General features: G+C 35.1%; 1 protein-coding gene across 1 annotated transcript; it reads right to left on the bottom strand.

Moving 5' to 3' along the window:
* Nucleotides 1-5822: 5822 nt before the first annotated feature.
* LOC113311836 (ankyrin repeat-containing protein ITN1-like) lies at nt 5823-7079 on the bottom strand. The gene is made up of 2 exons (XM_026560639.1): nt 6570-7079; nt 5823-6485 (listed from the first exon to the last, which is right to left on the bottom strand). The coding sequence occupies exons 1-2, from the start codon at nt 7077-7079 to the stop codon at nt 5823-5825; spliced, it is 1173 nt and encodes a 390-aa protein (XP_026416424.1).
* Between the last annotated feature and the right edge of the window lie 3577 nt (nt 7080-10656).

Raw genomic sequence — 10656 nt, 5'->3', positions numbered from 1 at the left:
CCCTTTTTTCCCTTTGTGTAATCTTGGAATTGAATCACGCAAACATCTTTTCATAGACTGTCAGGTTACTGAACATGCTTGGATTTTTATGGGAGTTTGCGTGATACTATGATTACAGGTTTGAGCTTTATTTACTGGGTATCTAACTAGTTTTCTAATTCTCTTGATCAGGAAAGGAATATCGTTTTCGTATTTACTATGTAGAATATTTGGAAATATATATGTGCAATTGTATTTGATGTCTTTTACCTGATAGTTATTGATATCCAGAATCTTATTTTAATCATCGTAGTTCTTATCTATTCTAAGTTTCATCTATTCTGTTATACCGTCATTCATGAACTATTGATTAAAGAATAATATTAACAGAAATTACAAAGTTATCTTCGTCTCAGATTTTTAATTCTAGAAGATTGAATTCCGGTATCGATTGATCTCGTGAGGTAAAATCAATTAGGCATATCTGTAAGAGAGTAAGCTATCATAATTGTTGAGGTTTGCTTGATATCTTCTTTATCCTTGAAGATTCCTCATAAGCAAACAAATTTCCATTACCTTGATTGAGTATCTTTCTGAAGGAAATCAATAGGCTATATATTAGCAGGAGAATAGTTAGAAGTCTTCACTGAGACTGAAACAACTTCTAGGCCTGTAAAGGACGTTATCTATAGGAATCAAGTACGTAGGGTTTTGCAAGATCCAAGAGACGTAAGGAGAACGATTGAAGTTGAATTTTTCGGAGGTTCGATTGGGTCTGAACTCATTTCAGTTTGAAGTCACATAGTAACCTAGTGTTTGTAGCGGTTTAATACAATGCAACGTTCAAGCTGGATGAGGTCCCATGATTATATACAAGATTATAGTTTCCTCATCAACAAAAATCTGTATCTTGTATTTTTCTTTCCGCGTTATATAATTTATCTTTATAATTGAAATATCAAAAGTAGTAAGTCAATTAACGTAGATAGTTTTTTTCAGCTCGAACTTTATAGAACTTACAACACTTATTCTCGTGAATTCGTGCTCTGAAAATATAAACTACAAGACTTTCTCTTGTTGGCATACGGTTAATGTATACGGTTCAAGTACATACTAGGTTGACCTTTTTTGAAAATCGAGTACAAGGATATTTTCAGTTGATCTATACTTATTAAATTGTCCATTAAATGACGAGGATATCAAGTACACCATAATCATTTCGTATCAGCCTACTATAGACACACCTTTTGTAATCTTACAGAAAAATAACTGCCAAAAAGATTACTTCAACGAGATGTTAGCTTGGTATATAGTTATATATCCGGAACCGAACTAACTATGGGATTGTATACCAAGTAGAATAACGTACATGTGTATTTACTTTAAATATAAATACAAGCAATATAATGCCGAAGTAAAGTAAATCACGCGACACACAAAATTTTATTAACAAAGAAAACTACAAGGCATAAAAACCTCAGGACATAGTCAAGTTTTAAATACACCCAGAATGAAGCGACTATACAAATTTACTACCGCAACTTCTATAATTGAGACACTAAGCAAACTACTCCTAGTTACTCAGCTCCTCCAGTATCCCTGTGGCTACGACTAATTTGGTCTATGCATGAGAATCCAAAGATAAAGTCCACTATCTCAAGTTGCTTCATATGCTGTGGAGACTTCTGTTATTTCAACTCATTTGGATCGTAACCCAAAACATTAAAGCGCTAACATGTTTCAGTAACCACCTTACTATGTACCTCCAAAACCCGACAATGGTCAGAGATAAGTTATAGAAATTATCAATAACTTATCAATATATACTATTTTGGTCAAAGATCAATATCAAGACAAAAATTATAAAAATTATCTATCTCAGTCGACAAGATCCAGTTAACCAATTCTACGAGGAAAAATAACTAACTAGTTTGTATGATCTTTCTATAAGTATGATGTTTATCGAAATAAACGACTTGTTAGATCCTAGAGAATCAAGCGTGCAAGAAATAGCACAAAGATCAGAATACCAAAAAGAAAAAGTCTTCTAGTCTTCAATTTTCAATTTTGAATCTTCAAAGTATCACCTGCACAAACAACTTTATTTATACTAATGATCGCTTACACACATAACGGAATCTATTAACATTGGATGATCACTAGTTTTATGTTTGGATCTTGAATCAAATAGGTCTGAAATAGTCAATCCTTAAAAACTTAAGTGGCCTTATATCAAAAGAGAAGGACCATGGAACAATCAAGTTTGATCCGTCAATCAAATTAATAATCGAAAACTAAAACAACTACAAGATTTAGTTTCCCATTAACGGTACTACTAAAATCTTCTTGATCCTAAATGAAGGACACACAAGAGATTTCACATAATTAGATTACTCTCCTCTATCAACGAGTTGGATTCGCACACAAATGGTTAAGCAATGTGTCAAGGGATAAGTTTATAATGTTACCAACGCTTGTTTGGACAACAATGAATTATGAAATCTGAAAATCCTTAAGACATGCAATAAATGTATAGTTTCGTTTTTGACAAATTCTAACTGTAATCCAACTAGTATACCGAAATCACTTTTAATTGACAACTAATATTAGCTAACATACATTCATGTACTTTATTAATATAATCACTAAAGATATGCAAACCTATGGGACATGGTAAGCACATGTACTAAATATTTCGGTCGTGGGATGTCGGCTTGATATCAAGGAAAATACTTGAACATTATGTATTAAGAGTTTGACAGATATTCAAATCACTATGTCAACATTGTGAACATTCCAAGCTCAATCCATATACATCACGATGCTTGTAAAAACCCAAAGATCACCAAAAAAAAATCACAAATGTTAATACAAATTAAACTATAACAAAGATCGGTCAGGGATCAATCCTTGCTTGCGATTGACCTTGATAAAGGATATCTCTTTAAGTATTCAGATGACGAACAAAGTGGTGCCAAGAGGACTAGGTCTAATTCATCTGGTGATGAATCATGTACTCGTAGTGCTTTTTAATCTAGGGAGGAGGGTGTTCAATCCAATATTTTTTCCGAATCCAAGTTGAACATGGTTGAGGTGGACGTGGTAAAAGTGGTTGGGGTGGACATGGTCGAGGTGGAAATGGTCAAGGACTCAAGATCGAGCTCAAGTTGTAGAAGAGGTTGAGGATTCAGGCGAGATAGCGGGATTCAGATGAGGATTCCGATGAATGACTTATGGAGTTGTAGTGGTATTGGTTATGGGTATTTTGTATTTTGTATTTTTATTAATTATCTAATACCTTGTTTATTATTTGGCAATGGATTTGGAAGGATGGATTGCAATTTGTTTCACTTGTCGACATTAATTTAGGTTTGATGAATGAATTTTAGTGTTTCCATTCATCTAATTATAAGAACAATGAGAAAAAATTACATATTGAAAACTCATATGATCACTTGCGACTAGGTCGATAATCTTCAAAACCTAGTCGTAAATGTCTATAAATCGTTCGCTAAAAACTCACCTTTCATTTCGGCTGTATACTTAGGTTACGGTGGGGATTCCCAGTCGTAAGTTCAATTTATGGTTAGGAATTCTAACCGTCAGAGCATTTGATGTACCTAAAATAATTGACATATTTGTACGGTTAGAGTTCTAGTCGTAAGTTTCATATGCGGTTGTGATACCCAGCCGTAACCTCGCTTACGTCTCGGTATTCTATCCGCCAGTATCTTTGTAAACCCTCAAAAAAATGAACATTTTTTAAGGCTAGATTACCTAGCCGTAAGCACCTGGTTACGGTTAGGAATTGCAGTCGTTATTCTAGCATAACTAAGAACTGGCAAGCTTACGTCTTGGACTCCTAACCATATAACTGTCAACCAAAGCATAACATGTTCATTCTTACCTACGGCTAGGTTGATATAGCAATTTGCTAGCTACAAGTTCCTGAATTTCTTATAATTGAATATCTTATTGGCTAGTTTTTGAAAAGTAGACCCGTTAGAAGAATAATTGGGTTGTCATATTAAAGAAGAACATAGTCGTTTCACCACTTTTTATATGAAAAAATAAGTCCTTCTAGCCATACTCACCCATCCCAAATCAAAATCACACCTTTTAGATCCCTAATCTCCCCCAAAAACTCTAACAATCTTCATATAATATGTAATATACTTAAGATTGGATAAACCCAATTTTACTTTGGACGAAGACTTGTCTATTTTCCAAAACTATGTATTATATATGTTATCCAAAAAGGGAAGAAGAACGAAAGCAACGTGGTTTAGCGAGTGTTAGTTATTTTGGAAAAAGATCTATGAAATTATTAGTAGTGAAACTGGTAACACTAGCTAATAACCATGACAGAGTTAATTTGTTTCTTTGATTTGGAGACATGCACATAGAAGTTGAAGAACATATGACTTTACTTCGTATTTGATATCAACTTCGTCTTAGAGGTGAAACTGATGTTCAAATCGTATTTCAAGCTGGGAAGGAATGGACAAAAGGGAAAGATTCATCTTTCAACTATGAAGTCATTTGCCATTATCAAGGACTTCTTAGTAAATCATATGGGATACTAGATCCGAATTTGTAATGCGGCTCAAGTAAATATTTAATGGCTTGCAATGTTGGTTAATGAATGAAATGAATTTTGCATTTCGAGTCGTAGTGTGTATGCCCAAACCCTAAAAGTTTCAAACTCCATAAACACTTACTGCTAGAAAAGTTGCCTTTTAAACTTATGAACCTAGCAGTAAAGAAGACACAGGTGATTCTGGACTGTTTATACGTTTTGTTCTATTTTTCCAAGCTGTAACTATGGCTTACGGCTGGGGTTTTTTAAGTTCCCCGATAACCGTCACTTACGGTTTGAATGTAGTATTTTTTTTTTGTAATATGGACTTACGGCCGGGTCGACTCATTAACAGCCATAACCACACAAAAAAAAACCCAGATTTTGAGGATATGTTTTGTCATACTCTTCCAAGGTTTTTGAAAAATTTCCAAAGAAGCCTCCTTCTCCTTCTTCTAAATAAAAATAAAAATTGATTTTCAGAAGATAAATACATGATTAAGGTAATTAAGTTACTAATTATAATTAGCTTTGGTAATCAACTTCATTAGCTCTAATTAAATTGGGGGTATATTAGCCATTACTAAAAATAACTGGATAAGGGGTTACGGGATTACTACTTAATGACTGTTTTGTCGTCTTGTCAGCCCAAAACTATCCCACTGCAGCCCAAGTCATAAGGTTCTTATTCGACCTTGCTACAGCCGGGATAGTGGGGGCTAGTCCAGATATGGGACATGACGTGTCACAATCTTAATGGTGAAAAAGGGAATGACTCTAGCATCGAGATTGGTAATGGGATGAAGATGGAAATGATTAAAGGTCTGGATTGATTGTCCGAGATCTGACCCATGTTAATCGTCCCATGTATAGAGTTTTCCGTTCTTATTGAAGTCGCAATTTTTTATTTCAATTCAATAGAGAAAGTGTAGTGTCAGTTATATCCGGAAATGTTTGATATGACTTTCGTAAGCTCGAGCTCGAACATTTTCAAGCCTCACAACAAGTTTGTGAACTTTTTTCAGTCTGATGGCAGAGATTCGGCAAATTCCGAATATTCAAAATCAAAACTGAAATACTCAACGATAGGGCATTTTGGTTAGCACCAAATTAAACACAAATTATAATTCCTTGCATTACACCTCCAAACTCAATAAACAACCAACAAGGTACATGAAAATTCATAATTGTTAGTTTTTGAGGGCCAACAGACCTTAGTTCTCTATGACCATGAAGATACAACCAACGCTTTTCACAGAGTTTACTATACTCTCTTTCTTTTTGTTATTATCTTCTCCACTCTAGGGTCGATGTATTTGTGTTTTTCAAAGTGGTCACCCCAATATGTGGACTGGACCATTTCGTAAAACAATGGCAATTGCAACCATGCAAACAAGGTCACAGGGACACAACCAAACAATCCTATAAGAATTAGACTCTGAGGAGACATGTCTCCAATCACGATAAATATTGATGCACAAAAAGCTACCAGTATTGCCGCCATAGATATGAAAAGAGTCGTAAGGCCTATAATTACTTTCTGTGGCAAAGACTTCAGGAAATCCATTTCTGCATATCGCGAAGTATATACATCTAAGAACATGAGTACTGATGTTATAGAAGAGAAAAGAGCGAAGGAATCTGCTACAGCGAACACGGTAAATGAGGTCTTTCCCAAGAAAACTGGAGTACCGTTTTTAGAGCTATGACTGTCACTAATATTGCCTCCAGGAACGGTAAAAGCAGCTGCAAATGCTACAGTAGCAATGAGGGCAGCAACTAGCATGCAGGATCCAGATGTATCCTTCATCCATTGCTCTCCTTCCTTCACCAATTCTTTGTGTTCTTTTGTAAATATACTTCGAGCCGTATATCCTTCTTTATTTCTCTTGTCCTTGTAATTAATCTTTAACATACGTTCTACTCCCTGTACGAATTATGAAATGAAATATTACTAGAGTTTAAAAAAGAATTGTGAATATTTAAATTGCCAATGAAATAACATCCTTACCTTAAACCACTGCAATTCTCGTTGTATCTGAAGAGCTACACCTGAAATCATATTGAGTTTCGCAGAAGGCGCTAACTTGGCAGCGTGATGCAAGATTGTGTTGTCATTATTATCCATCACAGAAAGCAAAGTGATTTTATCTTCAAATTCAACATCACCGCAATCACATATTAAATTTACTATTTCTACATTTTTTTCTGCAATAGCCATTTCTATCATTTTTTGATCCCCTATGTTGTACCATACCAGGAAACCGTACCGCTTGAGACACTCCCTTACAAATTCTATGTTTCCAAGCTTTATAGCTTCCTTTATGATGTCGGGATCATTTTGAAAAAGAGTTGCTATAGTAACATCTAAATTGTTTGCATTCTTGAGTCCCACTAACATTTGCTTAAGCAGTGCAATTGCTTGTTTGTGCATCAACTTGTGCTTGTATACATTCATTATATAAGACACTGAAATAAGAGTCAAATTTCCACCATGAGAATAAACCCTGCAATCTGTCATTATTGATGCCGATTCTAGAAAGTTGCAATTGTACTAGGATATTCAAGGAACACGTACCTCGTGTTAAGTAAGGCACGGGGATTCTTTTATCGGTCGTTGAGGAGACTTTAGTGCCCTCCAGTTGAATCACTGTACCAACATATTGTATTTTCGTATGTATAAATAAAGATGGCACAAACTAATTATTGCTTTCTTGCAATATAAATTTAGGTTGATGACTACTCACATGAATAAACACGTTTCTGCCACCATGTTAGCCTAGTTCCGCTTCGAAATGCAAGCGACTTTCGAACGAACAACTCTAGAACACACATTTTGTGTGAGACTGATTTCTCTGTAATTAATTGCGGAAACCGTTTGACAAGAGATGATGCGAAATCTACAAGCAAAACACTTAGTTAGCACCGAAATTGAATTCTATATGATCAAGGTGGTATATGCAAGGGCCAAATGTATTGCCAATGCGAATATAATCATATAATGCACACTCTATTCGATGACAATTATGCTAGTTCGATTTCTTTACCTACCATAGAAATCAGCATCAATTGCGTACCATAGCAACTTGGCACCATCACTACCTGAAAACGGACTAGGATCCACGTCTTTCGTTACGGAGTAAAGTAACTCAACTATCGCCTTCTGTCCAGGTGTAACGGAAAGCAGGGCTATTTCTAGTGGTGTATATCCATCGTCATTACGTATCTGAGCCAACTTAGAATTCTTACTTACCCTAGTGACAACAGCTTCGGTATATCCACGAAAGGCAGCAATATGAACTGCATTGTCACCACCACAATGAAAGCTTGTTTTATATTCAAGTATGTCCGGTTTCATAAGTTCTACAATCTCCTTTAAGAACGTTATCTCGATGTTCAAATATACAGCCTTATGCAATATTGTAGATAAGTCTTCACAGATGGCCTCATTGATCACTTCGGGATTTTTCTTAAGATACTCCTTAGCCTTTTCCAAGTCATCGTCCCTTAGTGCTTCGAATATGTGGTTGTTTTTTCCAAAAACAAATGTTGCCCGGAAACCATCCTTCTGCTCACCATCATTATTAACGTTAAGAACATGCGTGATCTCTTCTCTAGCATTGTTGGCAGTATCTTCTTAAAGCAATAAACAAAATTCTTATCAGGACTTGCACAAAATGTCTTTTGATACGGAGGAGGGAGTATAATTTTCTGAAATAAAACTATAAAATGAATGATTAAAGGTATACCTTGTTGTTGTGTATGGTGATTATTATTACCAGCGGTATCATTAGTGCTTGGACGTAAAATATCTATGATTTGTTGTTGAATATTTGCTTGTGTTTCTGCTAATTTAGCTTGAGATTTTTCTTGGTCAGCTTGCAATTCTGCTTGTTTTGCTTGGGTTTCCACTAGCTTAGCTTGAGACTCTGCCAACATCTTAAGTATCTCTTTAATCTCTATCATTTGTTCGTGAGATTGATGATTATGATCATTATCACCAACTAATTTTATAGCAGCGTACATGGTGGTGGAGTAAAATTATAAGATGGATGGATAAAGAGATGTCTGGGAGATGGAGTGAGCGAGTAACAATGAATTAGGTGTGTACAAAGGCCAAAGGGTATCCATTGTATAGTTGGATTCCAATAATTGCTGCCTTTGGAGTTCCATTTTTTATTCCTTAATTTATCCAAAATTTATTCAATAATTTCAGAGTCACCATATTCGCATCTTATAGAGTCCGAGTCAGAGCCAGCCAGATCCACTAAACTCTAGAACAAGAACAAATGGTTTTTTGTTTCATATTTTATTTCCCTAGTTAAGAGTCCAGAATAAATGGTTTGCCAGCCTTTTTTTTTTTCTTTTTTTTAACAAGGAACCTTTTCATTAATGGGATTTCAAGGTTACAATGAGTTTAAGACCGAAAATAAGAGAATATAAAGTAACAAGAACATATCGTAAGAGTACAATACCGAGAAATCCGACAAGAAAAAGAGAAGGATTACCAGAATAAGACAAATACAAGTATGAATAAGATCCGATTAAATCGGAAGAAGGATGGTTTTTCTCATAATTAAATTCCAACCATTTAGTTTGTTTTTCTTCTTTAGAAAGAAATGCTCCCAAAATAGGAATGATTTGCTCAAATCTCTTATAACCAGTGATGAAGCTTCCGTCGTCAAAAAGACCACCTATGGAGATTCCGTCTCCGTATAAGTTGATGATGAAGATTCCGATGAAGATTCCGTCGCCGGAGACAAGCAAGATGAAGATTTCGTCGTTGGAGAGCATGGAGAGTATCACTATTGATCTTAAAATCCAACCCAATAACCAAGAATCGCTATTAAAGCGAAGATAAACCTCAAAAGAGTGGATAAAACCACCAAAATGATGTAGATAAGTAGAAAACACAATAAAAACCAAACTAATCTACTAACTAACCTAGAAAGCAAGAAAAAATGAAGAAATTTGCTCAGATCTAGTCCAAAAATGGACTAAATCTGAGCAGAGAAGGGTTGTTTTTTAATGGATTTGTTGAAGAAGAAGGAGTGAGAAAGAGGAGAGAGAAAATGTATTAACGGAGTTCTATTGTGGTTTGCCAACCTTAATTAATCGGTGAAAATCAAAAAAGTCTATGCTTGTTTCAAACGGTACAACGACACCAAACAGTTCAAAACCTTAAACGCTTCAAAGATCTTAGGAATATAGAGAAACAGCTAGGGGAAAAAGGAGGAGAGCTTTTAATTAAGGTTTGAATTTTATTTACCTGTCTAGTTTGGACTTTGGAGCCTAGAACATTTATTTGTGGCATGTTACTAAATGACAAAAAGATTCATTAGAAGTTAATGTCACACAACCTCTCATCCAACTATTCACTTTCTACCCATTTTACGCCTGATTAATTAATATTAATTAATTATTTTATATGATGTAAATCGATCTTCAAAACATCAAATAACTGAAAGTGATAGATTTTTATCGGAAACACTACCTAGAATCGGTTTACGTTCATGCACTAGTAAACTGATTATGGATAGTGTTTTTGTATTCACGAAGGACATTAAAATTCGGTTAAAGCATGCATCGATAAAACCCGACTCTTGTAATCGGATTTTTGGGCGTCATATATAAACCAATTGTTTCATTTTCGTAAGATTTTTTTTCATTCATTTCAAATCTACTCTTTTTTGTAGGAATACGGATGCACTTAGCACATGTATCAATCTCCTTTAAACCCCTAGGCGACCCTAGTTGATGAGTTATAGCCTCGTGAGGGTTTACGTAGAGATCTACCCACAAAATCTATACAAAAGCTTCTAAAACTATCAGTTTTTGTCGGAGGAATAAGAGTCTAATTCACCCACCATAAAGTCCAGGGCATATTTCGGAATTTTGGATATCATGAAGCGAAAGCGTTCATCAAATGTGAATGCTTCCTCATTTTTCTCCAAGTGGCGCGCTATTACGGCCTCGTTCAACAAATACACGACACAAACTTACTTTGTTTGTTACAAATTGATAAAAGTAGATTGTGTAGAATAAACCACAAAAATACTTACAAATTATTGAAGGGATAAGCTAAAGTGGCTAGCGTT

Source organism: Papaver somniferum, chromosome 9, assembly GCF_003573695.1.
Source record: "Papaver somniferum cultivar HN1 chromosome 9, ASM357369v1, whole genome shotgun sequence".
In the NCBI taxonomy this organism is placed as follows: domain Eukaryota; kingdom Viridiplantae; phylum Streptophyta; class Magnoliopsida; order Ranunculales; family Papaveraceae; genus Papaver; species Papaver somniferum.
This window is presented reverse-complemented; position numbering and strand designations above follow the sequence as displayed.

Bases quoted from the DNA above. Each gene is read 5' to 3' on its own strand.
- LOC113311836 (XM_026560639.1), bottom strand. From the start codon at position 7,079: ATGACAGATTGCAGGGTTTATTCTCATGGTGGAAATTTGACTCTTATT. The intron at 6,486-6,569 runs GTAAGGATGTTA...TAATTCGTACAG, and splicing joins GAGAATTGCAGTGGTTTAAG to GGAGTAGAACGTATGTTAAA.